Source organism: Bacillus rossius, chromosome 2, assembly GCF_032445375.1.
Source record: "Bacillus rossius redtenbacheri isolate Brsri chromosome 2, Brsri_v3, whole genome shotgun sequence".
In the NCBI taxonomy this organism is placed as follows: Eukaryota; Metazoa; Arthropoda; class Insecta; order Phasmatodea; family Bacillidae; genus Bacillus; species Bacillus rossius.
The window spans coordinates 22,156,070-22,182,961 of record NC_086331.1 but is presented as its reverse complement, the minus strand read 5'-3'; the positions used below and the strand labels follow the sequence as shown (position 1 = coordinate 22,182,961).

At 34.0% G+C, this 26,892-nt stretch overlaps 1 protein-coding gene across 1 annotated transcript in view; it reads left to right on the top strand.

The window, feature by feature from the left end:
* The window catches only part of LOC134529166 (SID1 transmembrane family member 1-like), a 93,197-nt gene that overhangs the window by 32,512 nt on the left and 33,793 nt on the right, over nucleotides 1-26,892 (top strand). The window contains exons 6-11 of the mRNA XM_063362987.1: nucleotides 402-652; nucleotides 7,182-7,367; nucleotides 12,706-12,853; nucleotides 18,421-18,597; nucleotides 21,152-21,269; nucleotides 21,949-22,188. Of these exons, the coding sequence (XP_063219057.1) occupies nucleotides 402-652; nucleotides 7,182-7,367; nucleotides 12,706-12,853; nucleotides 18,421-18,597; nucleotides 21,152-21,269; nucleotides 21,949-22,188 (1,120 nt within the window). The remainder of the gene's footprint in view (nucleotides 1-401; nucleotides 653-7,181; nucleotides 7,368-12,705; nucleotides 12,854-18,420; nucleotides 18,598-21,151; nucleotides 21,270-21,948; nucleotides 22,189-26,892) is intronic.

The following is a 26,892-nucleotide window of genomic DNA, read 5'->3' as shown; positions in this document are numbered from 1 at the left end:
GAAATCTAAGGTGTAGAGGTTAAGGTCTCTGGTTGATTTCATATGGAATGCAGTAAAAACTTTATACAAAAAAATTGTAAGTTAATTCCAATCATGTGTGTATGTGTACAAAACCAAGTAAGAAATTTCAGGGAAACAATTTCTAGTCAAAATTCATAACATAACTATATTACATCTCTAACTTGTGCAAACCAGAGGAAATTTGCATTTTCTGGGTTAACTCCCATGTTTGAATAATTTTTAGCGTGAGTTTCCTAATATAAGTATATAATGCATTAATTTGGAGTTTGTAATATTTTTCCTTGCTACGTATTTCTTGTGTGGTAATTTTTTTTAGATATTTATAAGCAAGGTTATTTAATATTTATATTTGTGACTTTTAATGTTTTTTTTTATTGCAGAAAAAGTTATTTCCTAATGGATTCTACATAGTGTTTGTGGTAAAAGCGGATGACTATGATTGTTCTGGCTCATACACGAGTCTGACGCCTGCCATCAATACGTCCGCTCCCTCTCGGAACAAATCTTTGACATTTTTTGTGAGGCCAAGCATTACGCCCGAAGAATATTTTGTGGCAGCAGTTTCAGCTGTTGCTGTTTTAGGTGTCTTTTGTATGCTTTATTTGATTTTTTCAGTCATTTACTTCGTCAGGTACGTAATCAACAAGTGATTGTTCCACTAGCTTGTGTAGAATATTGACTTGCAGTTAAGTTTAGGCAACATTTTTACCGTGTCAAAGTCCAAGATACCACAGAAATTTAAAGTTGTTATGATCAGTTTTACCATTAGTGTTTTAGTTGTGCCTTGATATTGTGTTCTTCTATTGACAAACAAAACTTTTTTGCCAATTCAAGATCACTGCATGACCTGAGATTGACTTCAGTTATGATTGGAAATACATTTTTAGTGTTTCAAAATCTGGCAGAGATCCAAGTAGTATTTGCAACCTGAAATAGATACAGCTAAAAAAAAATATAAATTTTTATACTTATTTACTGCCATATAAGATCCAATAAGTATTTGCTAACTTAAGTAGATATAGCTTTGACATTTCGTCATTATTTACTACCATAGTACTAATTTTTAAGATTCTGGCAATTTAAAAACTATCATGTAATCATAAAAGTAATATTGTGTATAACTAAAAATTGTTTTTATGTACTTGACATTTGTTTTGAGGTTACTTAGTCTGAAACATATTATTACCAAAGTAATGTTTGGCCATTATATAAAAAGCTCTATAAACACCCATTTTAGGCATATTATTTTTCTTTTAGTTAGGTTTCAGAGATCTGGGTCATGGGAAAGTTACTGTATGTGGCCTTTAAAATTCCTAGTTTATGATTTAAAAACATATTGAAAATAGTACTATAAAATAAATAAATGATTTTTTTAGGTTTGGAACTCTAAAATAAAACTTTGGATCTTGCTTATGTTAAGCACTAGTAATTAATTTTAAAATCAAATTATTTTTTGTTTCTTACAAAACATTGATCATCAAACTTTATGCTTAATCAAAGTTTATTAATATTTTGAAAATGAAATTGACAAGAATGCAAAAATACACAAGAAAAGCAAACAATTCTCACAAAATACATTGTGTGCTGAATATAAAACATAAACAAGCTTTTAAAAGTCTGTTTTAAAAGAATACTCTACATAATAATTAGTAATTAATCCATTAATCATATTATAGTTTCTTTTCAATTCAAGATTGGGAAGTAAGATCGAGGGATAGTAGCTTGTGAATCCAAAAGTTTTTTTTGCTGCTACATGTTCATAGTGAAACTTCGGTCGAACAAGTTTTTCGAGCTACCAGCCGTTAGAGAGAGAGAGCACAGTTTGTGTTACTGTTTAACACGAACTGCTGGCAACGCCATGTAAAGACATCGCCCGGTAATGAGTGTACAATCTCTACGTGCAGCATGCATCAAACAAGTTATTTGCCATGACTTAGTACTTCCATGGCATGGTAATTTTCTCTATGTGCTCCCATTCATCTCACCACTATCGTTCTTTAGCTCTTCCACCTGCACCCAGCTCCAGTCTCTGTAGCTGTGATCACTTAGGGTTCTTGATCATCAGGTGATGGTTCATTTCAACCTTTTTGGGCATACTTGTGAAGGGTTTCAGTGGTCAGATCACTCACCTCTCACCAATTCAAACCACGTGTGGTTACCATCAGGTTCAAACCCTGGTGTAGTGTTGGGGAGGTTTTGCTTTGTGGTGCTCCTGTTTTCGCTCTCAGTGCATTCTGTTGCTGCTCTGTCTCGTCCTTTCATCCTTCTTTCATCCTGAATGACAATGTGTTGATGATACTATAAAATTTAATTTATTTGTGACAGTGAAAACACCCTGCTGTTCTTTTTTCCATCCCTACCAGTCCCCTCTCTTTTTTCAGGCTAGTTGGGAACTGCTCGTTGGTCATTTAGGAAGGGAATCCAGTTCCACTTATTGCCATTCTTAGTGGATAGCGTCTGCTGCCTGAAGCATACACTGTAACAGATATTTTTTTCTATTGTGTTCAAGGGAAACATACATTATCACATGTCTTGAAAATGTTTTAAAAAAAACGCCGGCTGCACGCACGAAAAAGCATGACTCATTGCCACGTTCCGCCTGAGCCGAGCGTGCAAGAACCGGCCAACCATTGTGCGAGAAAATCTTCTATAATATCAAACAGGTTAAGGCGGGCTTTTTAGCTAATTGTTCGTAATTATTTTTAAACAAATTATTTAAATTAAATTTGCAAAAACTGTAAATAATATTTGACAATTAAAAAGTATGCAATTTTTCATCAATGTTTTTTTATGACGTTATCACGTAAAATTATTGTCCGTAAACCGACTTTACAGACAACCCCCTTTTTTACCATCTAGGTTGTAACATTGCACAATGAGGATTTGTTATATATATATATATTTTGGGTCATAAGAATATTGATTAAGAATAACTTTGATATGAAAGATAATAATTTTTTTATATGTGGATAAGTATAATGGTTCAGATCTGTTAAGAATTGTTATTAATTACTTTGGTTAAATTTCATGGAAAGCCTTAAAATACTTATTTTCTTGAGATACTTAATTATTAATTTGTGGGTTAACTCCAGTTCATAATAATTAATTTTGATATTTGATAATTAATTTCAGTAATTTTTTTTTTTAAAGCAGTGTAGACTATAATTTTACAGGACATAATTTTTAAACCAAAATTTCTAATACAGTATGAATTTCAACTTTGATTACTAAATTTTGAACATTGTATTTAAATTTGTTGGGTAATTTTAAATTCTATTGGATATTGCTAGTGTAATATTCCGAGAATAGTCTGGGAGGTACAGAAGGAAGAGCGAACAGGCGCGACAAACTGGCGCCAGAAAGTTATTTTTCACCTTGTAAATGTGTGTTTGGGATTTACGCGTCACATGGACGCACAGCTGTAGCGACCGTCGGGAAGGTTCTGTAGAGGCTACCACTAGCCAGCCAATCAGGGCGAGCCCTGGCGTGGAGTGATGCACCCGTCCGAATTTCCTTATATGGTCATGTTTCTTAATTCTGTACTCTGATTGGTCAGTTGGCCCACGGGGTTGCTTCCCTTGTCTTCACCTTTAAAAGGGAAGGTAGTCTCGTCGACCAAGCCACTTGTCGCTCGATCGTCGCCGAACTCGGTTACGTTGTCGGCAACTCACGCAATATTATGTAAAGTAACTAAGGGACAACTTTACGCCTAGGGGCTGGGGCCAGGCCGCATTTTTTTTAACGTAAATTCTTTATTTTCGGACAATTTAATTAGAAATTTAGGCCCTAGGCTTCGGCATCGGCCCGACTTTGACTGTGCAAGTAACAAAGCTTTCGAACTAAATTCATTTGTAAAATTGTGTACTGATGCCATGTAACAATGAGAAAAAACATTTTTTTTATTGGAAAGAAATAAACAAAGGTAATTTAATAAACTCTTTTATTTCCAAATAACGTCGAACGCAACCATCGTAATAAAAAATTCCAAAAAAACATTGTTTGTCATTTTTTTTTTACGTTTCTCTGTGTGCTTAGCCGGGCCACACATAGAATGTAAAAAGGTCTCTATTTTAGTTTAAGGATAGTTAAGTTACATCTGATGGGTTATGTTGATTGACATGGATGACTTTCATGTTTATGCAAACCTGTGTTCTTTTTTATGTATTAATGTATAATCAATCCCATGCATATTACAAAACACTTGAATTTTTCATTTAATGCTTAAAATCACTTATTATATTTATGCTTGCTTTTTCATATATAGATCTTTTTTATTTTATAGCTGCTTCTGTTCCATACTGATAATTTCATTTATGAACTATATTTTAAATGTTGGCATATGCCTACCTGTGAAAATGTTATGCTTGGAAAGATGTTTCATTACTTCCATTTTATATTATAACTTGTATCCCTAATAATGCACTAAGGAAACTAACTGTTCTTGTAAGCTCAGTATTTTAACGATAGAAGTGTTCTCTCTTATGAACCACACAATTTTTTCTGCTATTTTACATTATTTATGAGGTAAATATTTTGACCTTAGTATATTTATGAATTGTTGTTTAATATAACACCAATAATATTTTTAACTTGGTAAGAAGGTTTTTAATATTTGTCAAAAATATTAAAAAAAAAAAATATTATCTTCTATTTCATAATTTTTTGCTCAGATAAGTATCAACAATTAGTGGTTCCTTCTATAAGCAGTTTACAGGATGTTATTCATTGCATGGCTGCAGGACATTATTTTTTGGAAACATTTTTAGGTTGCTTTGTGTGTTTTTTTCCTATAGCCGTATAATGACATTTCTGAGTGTTTTACATTCAGTGGTTATCTGAGTTATGGACAGACACTACTGTTCTGTGTGATTTAAGTTTCTTATCTTGGATGGTAATTGTAGTTTGATAATATATAAAAGAGAGAATTTGAAGTGGCCTCAGCTATGGCTGTGAAAATGACGTTGGTTGAGGCCATCTTTGGACTTCAGGCAATATCTAGTTAACATTTAGGGGTGGAATAGTAGGAGTAATAGCCTTCTCAAAATACAAATTTAGACAGAAAATTCATAAAATCAACAAAAATGGGTTTAACCTTTTTTCTTTGGGGGTGAAGTGTGAGAGTTCATTTTTAACATGATTTTAAGCAGAAAAAAGGTTTTCGTGGTTTATACAATTTACTTTTACTTACTATGATGATCTTGCAGCTTTCAGCATTCCCAAAGACCAACCATAGCACATAATTTAACTGAATGCCTGAAGTCGATAGTGATTGGCTACAATTATTTTTCCTTCTAAAATATTGGTTTTCAGTATTGAATTAATTTTTAAGAATGGCAATAAATGTTATAATACAGTAAACTCTCGATTATCCGTGTTAATTGGGACCTTCCGATGCCCGGATAATTGAATGCCCATAAAAAAACCCGGATAATCCGTTTCACCACTTAAAAATGGTGTATTACTGGCAAAAGATTCTCTCTTCAGTAGAATTCTATGAGTACAAGCAAAGGCTTTGCATACCGTGTCCCAGCTTATTGGACCGTAAACAATACTGGCACTGTGTTGCCGCCATCCTTCTCCTGCCCCCTTTATTGCTACGGGAGGGAGAGCGGCGGCAGTCTCAACTCAGCACCTCCCTCCACCCTTTTAACGACCTATTATCCGGGGTCACTACAAAATAAGTGTCTGAACCACAGCACAATATTATACACCTTTTTTCCCCCTTCCAACTATTGCATTTTATTTTTCTACCTCGCGCGGCAAGATATTGTTTCTTGTTAATTCCGCCTATTAAAATTAGGATGCACTTTACAGTCATAACTACGAGTATGGGATACTACGAGACCTTCGAAGTTACGAGAGTTTTGAAATGCACCGTCAGTTTGACTACGTAAATAGTAATCCTAAACTAATCTGGTTATTACGAGTGCTTCCTTGTTGGCTCTTTCGTAAGAAAGAGTGATTTAAATAGCATCTTCAAACAAGGAAAAATACCGTTAGTTGGAAGGAAAAAAAGGTTCAGGCAGTAAACAAAGACTGCAAAGCGAGAGAGGGCCGTGGCTATGCTGGCGCTGGGGCTGTGGACCATGAATCACAGCTAGCTGTCGAGATAGAATGAAGGCTGTTGTAGTATGGGGGTGTGGGGGGATGAAGGGGTGTCTGGTTGCGAACAACATGCTCCCTTTCTCATTCTGTCACTCTCTCTCTCTCGCTCGGCAGTTTCAAGAAGCCCTCCCCCTCCCATTGTTACTGGCTGTTTCGGCCGGTAGAGGGGAAATTCCTAAACAAATCCCCTCTCCACCCCCCCCCCCCCCCCCAACCATGTGGGTACGTGTGTACGAGAGCCCTGTTCTTTTTGTGTGTGTGTGAGACATCGTTGTGTGCGTGTGCATGGCAAAAAAAAAACACACACACACTCTTCTTGTGTAGCTTTACAGGTTTTAATGATGCAATATTCCAATAGCGCCTGAGCTTTCTCACAAAATTTCCTTTGTCTAGTTGTGTGGAGGAACCAGGGATACCGCCACTATGTTGAGATGCGCCACACAAAGAATTCACTTTTATTAATATAATAATCATTAAAGTTGTGAACATTGCTGTGATAATGTAAAACACATTTGTGTGTCAAATTTACGTATGCTTTTGGGGGGGGGGGGGGGTGGGAGTTGAGCCGGAAGCAGCAGTCAAGGCATTCCTTTTTGGTTTAAAGTGTGACAAATTGACGGGTGAAGGTGGCGGGGGAACGAGGGTCTGAAGGGTCAGGTAAATAGCTTTCTGACACAGCAGTAAAAAAAAAAAAAAGTGCAGCGCAGTCGCGACGACATAGCTACACCCCGTAATTTTTTTTACAACTTCATAAAATAATCAAGCACGGATAACCCGAAAACCGGATAATCCAGGCCCGGATAATCGAGAGTTTACTGTATTATCAATAGTCACACTTTAACAACTTTTGAAAATCTTTCAATGTGTACTCGCTGCCTTAACAAAAACCATTTCCAATTATAAATAATTATGATTACCTAAACATCTCGAATATAAGATTGCATTTTTTGTGTTTATCTCTCCCCCGCAGGCCTTGTTGATTAAATTTGAAGCTGTTTGTGCAATGTGCTTGAATGATTTAGTGCTGTACTAATTGTTAATGCTTGATGTTGCAGAAACGTCCATGCTAATCCTGAGGAGAGAGTGCTGGACGACACCAGCTGGGCTGATACTGGTGAAGGCAGCATCCAGGAGTGCCCAGGTCACAGTTTAGCACCTTCATTCAACCATTCAGATTCATCACTTGATGAAACTGACATTGACATGCTGATGGACGCTGACAGCGAAAAAGAGATTTTTAGGTTTGTTTGTGTTTTTTGGGTTCATTGTTATTTTATGTTGTAATAAGGAACTACCGAAATATAAAAGAGCCAGGAATGGAATAATATTGGTGTTTGTTTACAGTAGATAATCATTGTTCATGCTGCTGTTTGCCACATCATCTGGTGTGTGTGAAGTTCTTGGTTTTGTTACCATTTTATCTTTCTTAACCATTATGCCATTGCAGTCTGTCGTGAAACAAATGAATCCCCTTTAGTTATCAACCAGTCACAGAGTCATGTAAAATCATGACAGTTTTAAGTGAGGCATTAACCCCACAGCTATGTGACGTAGGAATTTTCAAGAATTTAAAGCTGAAACTGTGAGAATCATAAGATGCATGTTTTGGCACAGAGACTGTTTTAATGTGCCAGTGGCAGTGACATTTTCTTTTATACAGACCCTCTTCAATTTGACTTTAAAATGTATTTCATGGCATGCTAAATACGCTAAGGAGTTCTCTTAGCTGCCTCCATGAAAAAAATTTGTCACACTATAGGCTATGTTTAAAGACACTAAAAACACAAGCCCAGCTAGATATTTTTTTTAAGTTATACTTCTTTAGGCGTGTTATGAAAAAATGATGAGAGAGAAATTTTAAAATGTGCGCGCATCACTGTAACACAAAATTAACAGGTTGAATCTGCCCGCTAAACCGCTCATTAAGTCTCCAAAAAAAGCTACCAACAAAATAGAACCTCTATTAGTCGCGCATGTTGGCATGCTCGTCGCCTGTGATCACTGTTTTCATATTTATAATATTTATCCACATGTTTCTAGTTTCTACATTCACAACACGTGTTTTAGTTTCATACAAGTGCGAATTATATATGTGCTTATAAATTATATTCAGTAGTGATTTAAATAGAATATTTTGATTAATATTATTTACTATTCGTAAATATTAGTAAAAAAAATTGTGCTTATATACTTTTTCAAGTGCTTCAATATAATTGAGGTTAACTATCCGTATGTATTATTTATTGATATGAATTAAAATATTATTATTTAATACAATTAATACTAAATATTATTAAATTATTAATGTTAAATATTTAATATTTACAAAATAAAGAAATAAATTTAATAAAACATTTAGTAAAAAAATTGTGATAAAAATTAAAATCAAACATCAAATTTAAATATTAATTTTTAATATTTATTATTATGTTGAATAAATAATAAATATATATAAAAATAAATGAACAAATTTAATGAAAACTTTTTGATAAAAATTAAAAGTGAATATTAAATTAAGAAAATAAAAATATTTAAAAATGAATAAACTTAAATTAAATTTTTGAAATTATTATTAAATTTATTTATTTTCTTTTAAAATATTAAATAATCAATAATAAATATTTAAAATTAGAAATCTTATAATATTTAGTACAAATTATGTCATATATATATTTATTATTCTCTAAATTTTATTTATTTAATTTTTGAAATTTAAACTGAACTTTATTGACTGTGTTGACTATCTTTTTCCAGTCCTTTTATTTATTTATTGTAATTAATTATTTGCATGCAATTAAAAACTATTTTTTAATGATGCCAAAGAAGTATAACTTCTCACGCGCGTACATATGTACACGCACCCATTTTTTTATACAGTAGGTCCACTCCGAACAACCAGCCGTTTATCAACTACAGACGTAACTATCGAGACTTCGACCATGACCTGCCAGACTCCCCAACCACTTCTGAGGCGGAATTCAACCCCATCGAGCCTTGTGGGTGAAAAAAATCCACATTCCTGTAAAACATGTACAGCCAGTTACGTTTTCTTTCTGTCAAAAGATAGTTTGAAACAGCTTTGAAATATTTTAAACTATCAATTGCTTTTGCCACTTTAGTTTATGTCAGAGTCCTTCTTTTCCTTCTTGAACTGACTCTTACAGTCAATTTAATGCATTGTTATGTGTTTGTATCACTTTAAAAAAAACAGAGATGGCTCTTTCTGATATGTTTTTTTTCTACAAAAACATAATCATGTTATTTTCATGTTGGTTACCATGATGCAAACAATTCCCATCACATTGCCACAAACAATATACTCACTGTGAAATGGCATGTTGTAAAATTACAAGCACCATTATTTGATTACTTGCCACTTTTCCAAGTAGTAAATAACAAAAAGCAGAACTTTAACTGTTTACGATGGTAGTTGATATAAGCACATGGTGGCATGGCACAATTGTGAAAGTGTTAACAAAGATTCCCTGTTGTCGTGTAGCTGGCGCTAAGTTTAATTCTACTAGTTGGGAAGATCAATGTTATAAGTTTGCCACACTAGAATGTTTTTCCGCTGCCTAGATAATGACATCTACCATTTGTTTGCTGTTGCTGTGTGAACAAGGACCTGTGAATATTATGCTTCCCTTGCATATTTACTGTTGCTAATATTACGTATATCAATGTAATATCCTTAAGGGTTATAACTAGTGGTGCACCGATATGACTTTACCGATTACCGATTCGATTACAGATTATGAGAGCAATAATCTGCAGATACCGATTCAGTTACCGATTATAATAAAAAATTTTTTTTAAGTGTAATAATGCACACAAAAATTTTTATTCCCATGTGAATTTAATAACAAGATTAGCTAAAATTGAGAATACAGTTATAATAACAGTATAAAAATATATAAAATACACTATTAAGTCATTGCAAAGTGTAAATTAAATTAACTTCTATTTATATTTGTTATTGTAAACAACTTGAACTACAGTCTAATAATTGTAATTTACAATGGGTAAGTTATGTTGTGGAAAACTACCATTATTTTCGACTATCACATAAGATTGCATATCTTCACAAATCATTTCAGCTATAAACTGTGTCAGTTCTAATGCTCTTGGGTCATTCACATCATACAGTATTTTCTTTTCCATGATATCTGTTATTTTTATTTGAGCCGATTTCATTAATTTTCTTGGAACCCTATCTGTATCACAATCATCTGTGGTCACATTAGCATACTTCTCCACTAATTTATCAGGATGCATTTGCTTGATGTAGTTCCATAGGTTAGTAGTGTATCCCTGCTGATTGGTCAGTTCACTACCACCACCACCACGAGAAATTACCGTTCAACAATGTAAACATGTTGCTTTATTTTGTTCACTTGAGTTTATAGAAAAATGTTTCCACACTTCACTTTTTTTCTCCCTACTCGCCATCTCACTATAATTATATAAAAATGACACAAAACCAATTCTAGCACATGTGATTTTATTTATGTTGACTGAATATATAAAATTATAAATACTTTTTCACTTTTCACGTGACATACAAATAATACAACAACGGATAATGTTACCAAAGACGCCCATAACGAGTTGGTAAAACGCAGTGATAAACTCTAGAAGGTATCGGGACCGCGATTTTGAACCGCTACTATGACATCGATTGTCATAGATTCCACTGCAACTGCTTGTGGTATTTTGATTGCGTGCCATCTATTTTACGTCTCTGGCTATAGGTAATGTACAAGGCCACTAAACAAAAGACAGAACAAAAGACGAAACGTAAATAAACGTGTAGGAAAAATGTATTTTTTATTGTTCGAGGCAATGAGATTTATTAAACTTAATAAAATATCTGTAATCAAGATCTGACTGAGTTAGATGAATTTTGTAATAAATACAAATATTACCGTATATCGTCCTAAAATGTGTAACAAAATATTACATGGTAAAAACCTAGTTAATTACGCCGGGACGTAGATAATTGGCAAAGTAATCATTAAGATAATCACCGATTACGATTAATCGGAAAGTACCCATAATCGCAGATTACGATTAATCGGTATCCTCATCGGTGCACCACTAGTTATAACAATTCTAACAACATAAAAATTCTTGTCTACACTACAGGCCCCCTAATAATTAAATAATAGAGTTAAATTATTTTAGTCTACATTATTGTTTGTACTAATGTATCAGGATTGTATGTAAACTCAATGAATTTAGACCCGACACCAAATCCCAAAACTATTTAGGGGCCTAACATTATAATGTAATTGTTTGCTTTAGAGCAGAAAATGGCAATTCCAAGCACGTTAGTTAACTCGTAAATTATGGCAATCGCAACAATTGTTTATTTAAATTGCACATACATAAAAAAAATATAATTTATAATCCTTCTATTTTCATACAGCAAACATGTCATGCAGCCAAAATTTTCCTTTGCCAAACTCACCCATATGAGAAAACCTGTTGTCTTGTAACCAGTAGTAGAATAAACCTTACCTATGCTGAGAATGGTGGTCAATACAGATTGTGAGGTTAATGGCTGGCAGTGCCATCATATTTCGAATTTATGTTTAAGAAAAACACGTTTGCCAGGTTTGTGCAATACAGACATGTCATGCAGCATTGCCTGTCACACCACCTTCAAAACATTTTCAAAATATTAGTAAAAATATTTGTAAAAAGATTAAAAATTAAAATTAAAAACAGTAAAAAAATTAATACAAAAAATCTGAAAAACAGCTAAAACAGGCCTTGATCATGAGTATGTGTTGCAGTAATAATAATAATAATAATAATAATAATGATGATTAATGGAATTGTTCTAAGAGAGTGTAATAATGCTATGCATAAAATAACTGATGAGTGATTGTTTATTAAAACAAACTATTTTAGTGAACCATTTCATAGATATCAAAGCAGTTTTGATGTGTTTTATTCCATGTATATATTGGATAAGGTATTTTTCAGTTGTTTATCTTGTATAACCATGTCAAGAGCTCACATAAACATGAAATCAAATCAAGAGATCATCCTAAATGTTACTTATGTTCGGAATATATCTACAATTTCAAGTTTGACATTAGACAGCACGTGACATCATGCTTTATAAGCTCATCATGCCATTTAATCAGGTCTAAATTATCATACTGTGCCAGCTAGGTGTATCATATACAAACATGTACTGCAAGTAAATCTGCTGCAAGAGTTTATAGTGTTCTGCAAATGAGCTTTGCAGTAAAATAATAGAGTGCAGTTGGTAAAAAAAAATCTATGTTTATACTTGATAGCAACAATTCATTGTTGTTGCTTATTAATACTAGTTTGTGAACTTAATTTTAGAACAACTTTTGAGAGTCCAAATGTTTTGTTTTAAAAAAAGGTTACTAATTAATATCGTTAAATGTGATATATAAATAATGCTTGAAAGTAATTGTTAATAGAAAATAATTATGAATCATTTATAGCTCTAAAATTATGGTTTTTAGTTGCCAAATTCTTCAACTGTGTTTGTACCGACATAAGTATTTGCCTAAAAATAGTGACATAATGTTTCAGAACGAAAACAGTTCTTACCGTAGCAGACTTGGCACGCAAACATCCCCGTGTTTTGCACAAAAAATCACAGCTATATTTGTGGAACTTGCTGACGGTTGCAGTATTCTACTCATTACCAGTAGTTCAACTCGTCATCACATATCAGAAGGTAATTTTACATATGTACTAAAAGTATTTTTTAACTGTTCGTTTTTTTCTTTCCCTGGTTTTACACTTTCTTGTTTTACATTTCTATGGTTTTACATTTTATAAAATTTTGCAATATTTATGTTTGGTAGTGAGTGTCATATTAAAAATCTATTTACATTAATTAACTTAAATAAGTCAGAAATTCAATATTTATTTGGCTAAGCTCTTTAATTTTTTTTTACCATATATTTAATTGTTTGATAATATAATCCAACGACATAGTTTCTGATTGCAAATCTCTTTGATCCGGGAGCTTGTGCACTTGTTGCGTATCGTTGCCTCCCTCATTTTCCCATGACTTGCGACTTGACATTGTCAGTAGTTTTTAACATTTTACAATCTACAAGTTTTATTTAGTTTTTATTTCTCCAGAATGTAGTGTGGAACTGCTGGTTTTCTTTCAAACTAGTGATGCTAGCTGAAAAGTGACATGCAGTAGAGGTTTACAAGGTTTGTCCCGAAGCTATAAAGACAGTGTTAGTATATGTTATATTATATGAATGCATGCTGTCAACTTTTCACAAACCTTAATTAAAGACATGGGAAAGAAAAAAAACTTGTTCTGGTGAGATTGTAAAGAAACCTACCTCTGTTATTTAGTAACATAAACATGATTTTTATTGATAAATATGATATTGAGGTAAATTTTGTGGATATATTTATAAATTATTGAAATATTGGTACCAAATTTAAAAATAATTCTTAAGTGGAAGGACCCTTAATACATTAATGCTATGTTTAATGTAATAATGTGTTTATTCAATGTTTAAAAACTTAAAAAAATATTTCAGTTATGGAAGAAATATGTTTACACCTTTAAGTGAATAAAAAACTATTTTATAATTATGTTGTATTTTTATGTCAAGATTCAAAATGGGCTACAATAAAAAATATTTTTTTTAAGACTTATACATAAATACATTAATGCCAAATGATCCAGGCAATTTTTTTTAAATTGAAGCATTATCATCATTTTGACAACAGGAAAGTAGAGTTATTAACCTCTTATGAACTCTTCTGTTACTTCATTTTTACAGCCTAATGTATGATGAGCTAGCCAGGTCTTGGTCCTTAGGTATGCCTGTGCGAATATCAGTTTTTTTGGTTCAAATCAAATACAAATATCAAATTATTCGAAAATACAAATATTGAATTCAAATAGTAAGAATGAGAATTAGAATGCCACTAAATTTTTTTTATATGATATGTAACAAATTTGGAAAATTAGGCAAATATTACTAAAGTGAAAGGTTATTTTAGTTAAGTCAGCTATAGTAATTATATGGAAAATGTTTTGTTGAAATATTTCAATTATGAAATAACAGTTTTTTATTATGCAGCTAACCTAACTTAACCTAACCAACCAACCTTTCATTTCAGTTCCTATTTGCTTTATTTTCTACAATCTGCTACTCTACATATTGATCCAAAAAAGTTTCATGGACCGCAAAATATTGTGAAGTCCATTGCAATCTACTTTACGAAAAACATAAGTTTTTTTTTTTAAATTTTTGTATTCCCAAATTAGTGATTGAATGAGCTCATATTTACACATTTAAACTCTAGTTATTCACTAGTTTTTGTTTTCAAGAGTAGCCAGGTAAATTGTATTTGAATTCAGCAATATTAAAAACATAATTTTTGCTCATTTCATCTTTCATCTTAAACCATGATTTATGTTAATTTATATACTTTTGAGTCGGAACGTCTGTTTCGTTGTAGATATATACTGCAAGTAAGCTGCTTCTGTATCACGTGGTGTTAGATCGATTGTGACTGTCGATTTATACACCATTGAAACTATGATGATTACTTCTTTTAAAACCCATCTCAATGGAGTGTCAGTGTTTTGTGGTGTTGTAGTCCATGGATGTTGACTTTTTTTTTTCTTTTTACCCACTTTTGGTGCGTGTGTTGAAAAGATTACAAATAATAATTTGTTTTCAAGTTTTAAATTAAAATATACAGTGTTTTGGATTGTTTACATGATTTATTCAATTACTTTTTAGTGAGACATTAGTGGAAAAAACCTTTTAATACTTGTTGCATGTTTATAACATCTCTCATTGTTCATGTTTTTGATTATGAAATCTTATTAAACATCAAAAAAGGGTAATTATATCGCACAAATGTATTATATCGCAGTGAACTTTGCTATATGACATGCTTATGAGGTATAATATGTCAAGTATTCGTAAGAAAACAAATATGAGTTATTTAGAAGTGTTAGTATTCGAGGTCAAATTGAATATGACTAGTTTATTATTTGTATTTGTATCCATAAATTAAAATATTCGCACAGGCCTACCCTGAGGACTCAGTAGGGGAGTTAGTATAGCCCTTAGGCTGAAAGGTTTAGAGACCCCTGGTCTAAATCATAGATTGTTCATTTTGCTGTAAGCTATTAGAATTTGTTACATTAATTTTTGACTTTTTGATGTAGACATAATAGGTTTCATTGTAAAAAACATAGCAAATTTCATTTTTACATGAGGTTAAATTTTCAATTAAATCTGAACATATTATTTATTAGTAAATGTTCTAAGGCTAGTGGTTGACCATTAGTTGTCTTATGGCATTTGGTTATTGAGATGCTTTCTTAGATGCATTATGTTTTGAAGTATATGTAATCTAAAATATAAATACACTCATCACTGACTTTCTGACTGACTCTGTAATGCTGTTGAAACGCCCCTCGTGCCCTAAAATTATATTATTTTAATTTAATAAAAAGGCCTTGGAAACTGCTGGGCAAAATATTAAGAAAATTAAAGATATTTACCAGAGGGGGCATGAGGCGGTGAACAAGACAAATTTCACACTCCCTGCACACAAGCAACTTGAGAGTTCGTGGATCATTATATAGAAGAAGGTATATGATAAATAAATACACTACATAAATAGTTTGGTCTATAGGTTTCCCTGGTTTATTATGAAGAAGTTTTGTTTTCGCATTATTCTGATATCACAATCAAGATCTTAGCATGTAACAAAAATATGGGGGCGCCCTGAAATTATTTAAAACAACACATATTCAACTTTAACAATGAACAATTTCATAAACAAAAATTTAAAAATTAGAAGTATCACACCAAAATTTGATTCGTCCAATGATTACATAGATAATTAGTTTCCTTGATTCTACATGTTCTGGAGGATTAAGTTCTTAAATCACTGCTCGCTGGTAGGCTACTGATTCTTTTAATGTAGTTCGTAGATAGAAAGGGGGGAGATGTTTATTTTACATTATCACCCGGGTCTTCACGGAAAGACGTCGGGTCGGGAAAGATTTCTTCTAACGTGACTCGGAGATCGAGGTCCAGGACCACGAGCTGGGAGCAATTTGTCTCCCCAGCACTTCGACGCTGTCTGAAACACAAGTCAAATTCAAAACGAATTAGACCTGCTTCCAGACAGTCATACACAGTCGGCGCGAAAGGCCAACAAACGGGAATTTGGGGAGGAGAAAAAAAAAACCTGGATTACTCACCAAACAGGGTGTAGATTCCAAGCTCACGAGATGTCTCGCGCCGACATCAGGATGGCGCGCACCGATATACCGCGGATGACACGGAATAAACCAAATTTTTAGTAAAAATAAAAAAAATTAAAATTTAATTAAACATGACTTTTTCTAATGACTACTCCTGACTGGCTACTGTACAAATGGGATCACATCCCTTAAAGCAACTGATTACATTCTTAATAGAAGTCGTTTCCGTCGTAGTCGCGACAAGAGACGGAAAGAAGATTCGCCCGAACTGCTGCGCGGTTAGTAGCCAATGTCAGAGTCCCCTCATGGAGGACCATGCTCCTAATTAAATCGGGCGGTCAGCCCTAGGAAAAAAGAGGGGGAAGGTTCGGCTCAGGGCCGAAAACATGCGGAGGTGCCCGAGTGGTTATAAGCACGATTCAGAGGTTCGCGCCGAAGAGCGACTGCTGCGGTCTCTACCGGCAGGTACAGGAAGCAACAAACAATCGACTTTTACAGGTCGCGAGGAGGAAGCATAGGGCCTTATGGCACCGCGGCGCTGCTTTCTAGCGGCGTAAAGGGGAACTAACTGAGGCGGTGAGCTGACTTACCACCAGGTGTCACGAGCGTGTGCTCTACACGCTGGCGACCAGGCCCGAAGTTGCTTTTTCTGCCGCTAGATGTCGTGGAGGTCTCTGTAGGACCCGGGGGAATGTCCTTGAAGCAGGCCATCGTCTTGGCTAAGTTCACGTCAGGTCACTGCTCCTAGCATAATTTCTCAGAACTAAGGTGGGGGGAAGAGAGGGGAGGGTGGACAGAAAAACGCCACTAAGCTGGGAACGGAGGTCTACTGGAGACCCGTTCGTGACGAGACCCGCTATTCTCAGCATGCCTCTAAGAAGTAGTAGCTTGCAGCCCACAATCTGCTCTATGCAATTTTGGTCATGCAGGGAAATAATATTACAAACCCAGGACGTGACTGCAGGCAAGAGAAATTTCAACCGGGCTGCCCACATCCACATTAGACAGCAAAATATCAGATTGGCCCCTGAGAAGGGGCTTCAGTTCACTGGCACAAAGTTTAAACACGAGGCGTACACCGGCCTAACAAAGAGTAAATCCCCCCTTTAGCAACCAGAAAAATTAAAAAAAAATAAAATCTCCAAAATTAATGTAAAATTAAATAACAAATTTAAAAAGGTGTCGAAATTCCTAATTTTCGGCACACTGTATGAATTCTGTTTACATGCGCTTACAGTGTAACATTTTCATTGCTCTTTGCTAACCTGTTCCTCCTAGCATTGCTGCCAAGTTGGTGGTGCAAAGATAATATGCATGGGGACATAGCATCATTTTGACGAGTCTGATAGTTTCAGCATTTTTCAGTGATAAGGTAGCAAGCTGTGGATTAGTTTACCATGTTGTGGCCATGTATACCTGTTTACGATAATTCAAGTTGTTGACCTCTTTTGCAAATATGAATCTACCAACCACTTTTGATTCAATTTTCCAGCGCTAATGATAGGATTAAATTGATCGCGAATAGATACTAAGGCACATATGAATTGTAGCATGCTAATGTTGTTGTGAACTCTATTCAATTTTGCACCTTTATAGGAATCACTGCCAATATGGCTTCATCCTGGTGATCACTGAATTGAATCCACAACAAAGAATATTGTTGTATGACCAGAGTCAATTATCGTCCAATGTAGTTTTTCAAGAGGTTCTTCATTAAAAACATTTTTTTGTAATTTTTTTTTATTATTTCATTTGTGTGTGTGTGTTTATATATAACCATATTCTGATGTATACATATATCAGAAATAATTTTAATTTTCACCATATTAAAAGAATTTTTAATAAATATTTAGTATCTTTTAAACTAAAGTGTTTGTTATATTCATCATTTTTCAACGGGCACCTAAAAACTAACTAGTTTACACATATTAGTAGCTGTTTGAACTATTTTATTCATCTTTTGAACATGATTGAGAAAAAAAGTTTTTAAGCTGTAAGCAGGGGCTGTGTGTTAATTATTTTTGTGTTTGCAGGTTCTCAACCAAACAGGAAACCAAGACTTATGCTACTATAACTTCCTATGTTCACATCCTCTTGGCCTGCTAAGTGACTTCAACCATGTATTTTCCAACATTGGCTACTTTTGCCTTGGCTTGCTTTTCATTGCTCTCACATATCGTCACAAAACAATCAGCAGGACACAAAACAAGGTGTGTTGCAGTGTTAAGTTTCTTTTGTAAACCATTTATATTAAATGTTAGAGAATGTATGTGAATTTGAGGGAACACAAAACTTTTGAAGTGAAAACTTCTTTAGCCGTGTTGAGCGATTTTTGATAGAGGCAAAACTTATGGGTTGGCGTCACCGACATGCTAGTGACGTGTTGCGCCAAACTGGCGACGCGCACCGGCCTGTGTACATGTATATGCATATATACACTAATACATTGTATATACTCGACTGTATCATGTGCGTGTTGGACTCTTTTGGGATGGGTAAAATCTTGTGAATTCGTGTCACCGACATGCTGTAGTTGCAGTAAGTGAAGTTAAACTGACCACGTGAATACATGACCTAGGTCTGACATCACTGGTAAGTCATAGCTAGGTAATGAATTTTTACGTAATTTTGACATACCGCTGACATCTGTTATGACTAAAAAATGATGTAAGGATAAATTATATCATTCTGACATCATACTGATATAATACCAAAATCATTTTATTATCTACATTTGACGTAGAAATGATGTCATATTACATATTTAAAACAGTGTTTTATGTTTTCACTTCTGTCGCCAGTCCCCATGACTGTCTTTTTTTTTTAAATGTAATTTAAGAAGAGTTAACTTATTGCTGTGTGTTTAGTGTAGGAGGCAGGGTTTGTATTACAAAATTCATATAAGAGTAGGTGGCAATTGTATGCGATTCAAGCAAATTATTTTTAAGATAAAAGAATGTTGCACATAAGTAGGTGTATAACTGACAGACTAAAACACTGCACTCGTATCACGTGTGAGAATCATCCTGAAAATGTGAATATTTTAGTTCATGATATATTTATCTTTTATGCCAACTTATGGTTAGTAAACATTATTAATTCAATGTAGGACTAAGAAAACAAAGGAAGGTTGTAATTTCTAATTTTATTTTATTAGGTTTGCTAACAACTCCACTGTTCTGCCAGTCAGTTATTATGAATGAAACCAATTCTAACTTATTTTATTTTTTTCACATGTGTGATTCATAATGAGCAGTATAATGTTGCCTTAAACCATAAAATATTTAACTGTGTGAATCATACAAAATTTGGTAATCTATAAAACATGGTCCACTCATTAGTCGTAGGTAGAGTTAGTTAAATTTTGTTGATAATGAAACAGTGAAATTTTACATAACCGACTCGGGGGTGAGATACAGCAAGCTTATAACTTAGCTGGGAGTTTCACAAACTTCAAATAAATGAATATTAAAAATATTAAAATTGACCCAAAAGTTTAATTTACTAACCTCTGAAGACCAGATGTTAAGAAAACAAATTTACTAAACAAAACAAGGAAGAGAGAAATGAAGTGGGCTACAATAAAAAATAATTAATTTTTTTCACACACACACATATATATCCTTTAAAATATCCAAAAAAATATTTCGCAAAACCAAATATATACATACACCTAAATGCTACTAACATCTGAACATATTGAATATTAAATATTGAATATTAAAATACATAATGAAATATAAAAAAAATATATTATTTATTGGTTATACATGACCTGCCATCCAGTGCACTGCACTCTAAAAATTCTTAATTGCTTTATACTAAAAAAAAATAGTTCTTACAGTCCTTTACAAATGCTGAGTATTTACTAAACTGGTTGAGGAGTCACTACAAAAAAGAGTTTATGGCCATTATCTTGAATGTTTGACTCAAAATCCAAGAAAAGAATGTGATGAATTACAACAAATTTCACTAAAGAAATAGACGACACAATAAATTGTCAGGCGTATAAAAATTTAATTCACAACAAAACCATTTAAGAATGGTATTTTTTTAAGTGGTTATACATTAGCCTTTTTAATTTTTAGTATAGATAAAGTATCTGATTTAATAACTGGGTCCAAGTGCTAGCGAAACTTCTTTAGACACTTAAAATACACCAGAAATCAGAGTTCTAACCAGGGTTCTCTGGAATGTGATTTGAATGTCTTAGAAAGAGTAGAGTGAGGGCTGATCTCAGCTAAATGAATGCAGGACATGGAAACACCTCGTGTTTATAATAATTTCATCAGGGTCTGAAGCTTTTTTGCTAGCTCTTAGAGCTTGCTCACCTTTTCGAGTGCAGTAGTTTTAGTACTGCAGCATTTAGTTGCCTTTTAATTTATTTTGACATTGGGATTTTCAGCACCACTGAATATTAATACTGAGAAATACCTCGTGTAGTATTGTTTACTCACTGGGAGGCAGGGTTTGTAGTGCAATACAACTTTATTATCGCACTGACTTTGAAATCAAACTCACAAATTACTCCAAGAGCTTGGCAAATGCTTGTAGTTATTTTTTTTTAACTTTTGCCAGGTTATATGGATTATACTATAATGAAAGGTGAATGTATATGGCATGATTGTTTGGTGCAAGTCCTCACCAGAACTTTGAAAACACTCCACTAAAATGTAACCAGAAGTAAACTACTTTATCCAAGGAGGTACTGAAATGAAATCCCTTTCTAATGACAGAGTGTGATGGAAGGAATGATTGTTTCAGGTGCATGGAATTCCTCAGCACTATGGACTTTTGTATGCTATGGGTGCTGCACTGATGATGGAAGGTGTGCTGAGCGGTTGTTACCATGTGTGCCCTAATCATTCCAACTTCCAGTTTGGTTTGTATGATCAGCATTTATTTAAGGTGCATGGATGGAATTGTCTAAACACATAAGAGATAGCCTAATTTTTAATTTAACCATTCAAATTTTAGTTTTTATTTTTGGTACCATCCTTGGTAGCTCTATTATACTGGTGACCTTTTTGTTATTTTTTATCACTCTCGTAAAGTACTTCTTAAAGTACTAAAATATTTTAAGTTATGTTTTAAAAAATAGTGAACTCATTCATATGCTGGTCAGTCATGTGCAAAATGATTGACTTTTTTACATCAGAAAACTTGTTACCTGAGAACTTTTTAAAAAGGTTTTTCAATAAAAGTAACATAGGGTAAATTAAGATTGTTCTGCTTTTTAGGGTTACTTGTGTGACCTCACATAAAACTACTCAGTGACTGAAACACAGAGATCACTGTATGCATAATTATTTATGCCATAACCGGTTACTTGCAGTCTTTTCCTTTGGGGTTTACTTTTAGTAGATGATGCACAGAGCACACTGAAATAGAGAGTTATTGAATCATGATTAGTTTAAACACAGCTCCTAAAGATTATTTTTTACCTGAACTAGTTATTGTTATAAGTAATATTTTTTACTTTAATGCAAGTTTTAAGTATAATGTATAGTTGCAGTATTATAATTGAGTCATTTAATTTATGCTTGGTTATGTGCTTACAGATACAAGCTTTATGTACGTTATTGCAATGATGTGCATGGTGAAGATCTACCAAACGCGACATCCTGACATCAATGCCAATGCATATGCCACTTTTGGTGTGCTGGCAATTGTAATTTTCATTGGCATGTGTGGTGTATTGACTGGAACACCTTACTTTTGGATAGTGTTCACTATTGTACATTTGATAGTGTGTTTGCTGCTGAGTGTTCAGATTTACTACATGGGCAGATGGAATTTAGGTAAGATGTGCTTTATTTACGTTTGTGCATGATCATCAAAAAGTTTAGAACAGGATTTTTCTCGTTTAGTAATTATTTTACACAAAAAATATAACTAAAGATAACTTTTTCTTAAATTGAGCAATCAAGCTTCTGCTTTATTTTAGTCTTTGTTACTCAGATGCATAACAGAGTAGGCCTCAGTATTTTTTCTTACTTGCGTACTGGACTCTTAAGAGGGTAGGAAAGATCACATTGTGCATGAACGTTGATAATACAAAAATAATAGAATCTGAACTACCTACTTCCAATGATTTTCTTTTACAATTGCATATTAGAATGTTTTAATAAGTTAAAATTAGCTAAAATTTGTAATATAGTTTTTGTTCTAAGATTTGGTTATTTTAGAAGTTTTTCTTAAGAAAATTTAATAACTTCACCCAAATTTTTTTCCGTATTTATTTATGTTTTGGTTTTAAGCCCTTATTTAATGAAAAACCATTTGCAATTTTTTTTAGACTATACACTGTATTGGCAATATTTGTACATCCAGATCTCTGTAGTGAAAATATCTAGCCAACAAAACAAACCCTATCAAATTCTGCTAATGTCATTTAGATTTTCTTATTGTTTTTATACTCTCGTCATCCATGCACGATGCGACCTTTCCAATCCTCTTAACTGTGCATATGCTACTAATTCCCCTCACTCCACCAGTTTCTCTAGAACTTCAGGTGTGTATTTAGAGTAAAGTTCTTTGTACAACTGTTTTAAGTACTGTTTGGGTATTTTCAGTGACTTTGTTCTTCAAATTAGTTACACTCTTAAAATACAAAAGTTTAGTCTTCTTCACATGATAGTCATAGATAAAGTAATTCTTGTCTCATCAGTTGCGTATCAGGAAAACATAATGTAGATTTGTAGTGTGTGTGTGTGTGTGTGTGTTCAACATGTATGTGAGTTCTAAAGAATCAACATTGTGCATATTATTAAAAATTCAAGAGCCTTAATTTTAACTGTAGTTTGTAGTTTTTATTTTAATGTATATTTTATCATCCTGAGCAAATAATGAACATTTAAACAGATCTTTCACTGCCCCCCCCCCCTTTTTTTTTAAATTCAATAAATTGTAAAAATCGTAAACAAATTCTTGGTTTATTGTGTGTGTGCGCATGTGTGTACATTCATGCGAACATATATATATATATTCACACACACACACATATATATATACATACACATATATATATATAGAAACATACACACACATATAGACATACAGTAGAACACCAATTATCCAGTTTAATTTTGACCGTTTGTAGTAATGGAAAATAGGTAGTAATTTCTTTTAAAAAATGCAAAATAACTGTGCAGAACATGTACAGTATAAATGTATGTACTATATTTATTTTAATAACAAAATTTTCTTTTTACATTTCCTAAAGTATGGTACTTATGTAAACATAATCAGATCTTACGATTCCTTAAACATTTCGGTAAAAGTCAGCTGTCTAGACATTTTTAAATTGTTTCTGTGCGGCCAAGTCCCGTAGCGCTTGGCGGTGAGCAGGTGGTTATGGTCACATTCGGACTGCCGCTCCATCCTGATGACACAGTCTCTAGACACGCAAACGCCTCAGTAGCTGATGGTCCTGCGTCTAGTTCAGTAGCCACGTCATCCTCTTGGTCATCAGGCTTTTCCATCTGAGTTACACTTTGAATTAGCTCATCATCGTTTAGAATTCGATACCCAGGGTCCGAATAACCACAAGCAAGCTGATCGCCTGCGTCCTCTGCACTGCATTCGGAGCAACCAGGAATTTATCTTATGTTCTCAAACAACATGTCGTCCTCATCCTCTTGTACTTCTCTTTCTGGATCTTTAATTTCACATTTGTTTTTTTTTTTCTTCTTTTTCTTTCTATTCTTCCTCCTTAATTGAAATACCTTTAAGTTTGTTCCAAGCTCTTTTTACTTTGTGTTTTCACCAAATTCCATGTTTCCGCCACCATGTAAGAAAAATCTTTTTAATTAATTGTTTGGTAATGAGCCATAATGCCTTCTTCATTTTCATCTTTTATCAAAAGCTTCCTCAACAATAGTCTTTTGTAGTGTCACTTCATAGTTTCAATAACTGATTGGTCCATTGGCTGCAGCAAACTGTTAACGTTTGGCAGCAGGAAAAGGGTTTTAAAATGTCAATTTTCTCTGTCAAGAAGGCTTTCTGTGGGGTAGGTGGGTGCATTATCAAGAATCAACATAACTTTACTGCCTTCTTTTCCTTTAGCCTTCTGATAATTTTTTACTTCAGGTATATAGATTGAATCATACTATTCGGTAAACAAAGCAGCTGCCATCCAGGCCTTTGGTTTATTTTTGTAAAATACTGGAAGTATTTTTACATTTTAAAAACCAGGGGTCTTTTTGATTTGCCTATCAACAGGAGAGGAATTTTTTGATTTCATGTGGAGTTGGCACAATTTAGCACTGTAACATGGTCTTTGCTAACCTTATGGCCAGGCAAACTGCTTTCCCTTTTAGAAGCTAGAGTGGGTTTAGGCTAAGCCTTCCAAATAAGACCAGTCTTGTCTGCATTATACACAAACTCTGGGTCATACATCCCTGCTTCACTTTTGAATCTTGAAAGAATTTTTTCTGCTACTTAGTTCTGCTGAAAGTTACTTGCCACTTAAATCTAACTCTCGAATACCGTATCTTGTCTTGAAGTTCCATAGCCACCCATTACTCTCTTTAAATGAAGACAAGGTGGCAATTTTCCCTCCGAACAGTTTTGCTTTTTCATGAATGATTGGCCCTGAAAGAGCGTTTCCCAATGCTCACTGCTGCAAAAACCACTTGTATACGGCCTGTTCAAGAACTTTGTTTTCTGCTGACTTCATCGCTTTTCTAGACAAACAACCATCTTCATTATCAAGGACAGACACAAATTTTAAAATTGCAGACTTGTTTTTAGTGTCCAAAATTGTTGATGTTTCAACGCTTAACTCCTCAGTTAACTGTCTTTCTTTATCCACTTGTTCAAGGATTTTTATTTTATCTGCTAACGATAAAACAACACGTTTTATTTTAAATGACATAAAGCACAGAAAAATAAAACACCCCACAAACATAAACGTACACGGAAGACGGAACAAATAGCGACAAACCAGTCTGGGTGAAATACACACATTAACTGACTGGCAACTGGCACTGACAAAACAAACAGTGCTTGCTTGATTGATGACTCATCATCTGCGTATGCAATAGCCGCTACAGTACACTCACCACTGTAAGAAGAGCCCGACAAAGTGTGCATAACTGATCGTACAATAACAACTAATAACTGCCTATTGAAACTACATACAGTCAAACCTCTCTGAAACGACCTCTCACGGTTCCCAGGAATAGGGTCGTAATAGAGGGCGGGTCGTTATAGATGTTTTCCGAAATTTTCAGTTGCAGACCTGCCAACCCTCCCGCTTTAGGCGGGAGACTCCCGATTTTATACCCTTTCTCCCGCCCTCCCGATTTGTCATTCAAATCTCCTTTTTTTGGTTTTGTTTTTCTTGAAGTTTTTAAATGCAATAAATTTATAGAATTAATATGTTTGTACCATTATTCCGTACAATCGTATAGTAACTACGGTTCGTACCATAACGTGTAGTTATTTTAATAGCCTAAATGCCCACAATTGTCGGCTAAAACGCTAGGTTAAGCGTACATCTAAGAAAGAAACGTAGTTATTTACGATAATTATGGGAGCTGTTTTGGTACACATTCGTCATTGGTGTTTATTAGCCAACCAGAAAAAGGATTCATTCGTTTTGCAAGATGTCGTGTTTTGTCAACATTGTAAACTGTGTTTTCGGTGGTGTTGGTTTGAAATAAAGACGGAGTGGATTAATAATGAGTTTATGATACCACTGTTTACATTCGTGCCCAAATTCGCTTCGGTTTGTAAGCCGGCTATGTGTGAATTGTTTGTTTGTCCCCGAACAAATTCGCCTTTGTTCGTGTCTGTGCTCACAGACGAAGTGTAGAGGTAGCATTATAGTACAGTCTTCGAATTTATTCAACGATGTATCCATAAAAATATTATTTTGTGGAAGCAGTTGCGTGATGAGTATTTTGTACGCGTTGTTTAGTTGTAGGCCTACTCTGCAATAGGGATTTAATAGAAATGGTGCTAAGTAAGCCTACAGTGAAGTATCTTGCTGTGTACAAGAAGACATTTATTGACGAATTTCCGTGCATTTTGCAATTGAGGAAAGGTGAACATGCTGCATTTTTTCTTTGTGTCGTGATTTTTCCGCCTCGCATGCCGGAAAGGGCAACATTGTGAAGCATATAAATACGAAGAAACATGCCGTCAATGCTATGACATCAAATCAGAAATTAGACGTTTTTCGTGACACAAGTTGGAAAGAAGATAGTGTGACAAAAGCAGAGTGTTTGTTAACGTATTTTATTTTAGAACACAATTTGCCCATTGCTTGTGCTGATCATGCTGGTTTACTCTTTAAAAAAATGTTCAAAATTTACAAAATAAAAAAAAAAATTTTCCTGGGCCCCCCCGCTTTATTGCGGGGAACAAGTATTTACTCCACTAAAAAACCTCCCGCTTTTGGCCTGGCCAAAGTTGGCAGGTATGCAGTTGATTTAAACCCCCCCCCCCCCCTTTTCCCAAACTGCTACTCGCTAAGAAACCAGCCGTATAATGGCAGG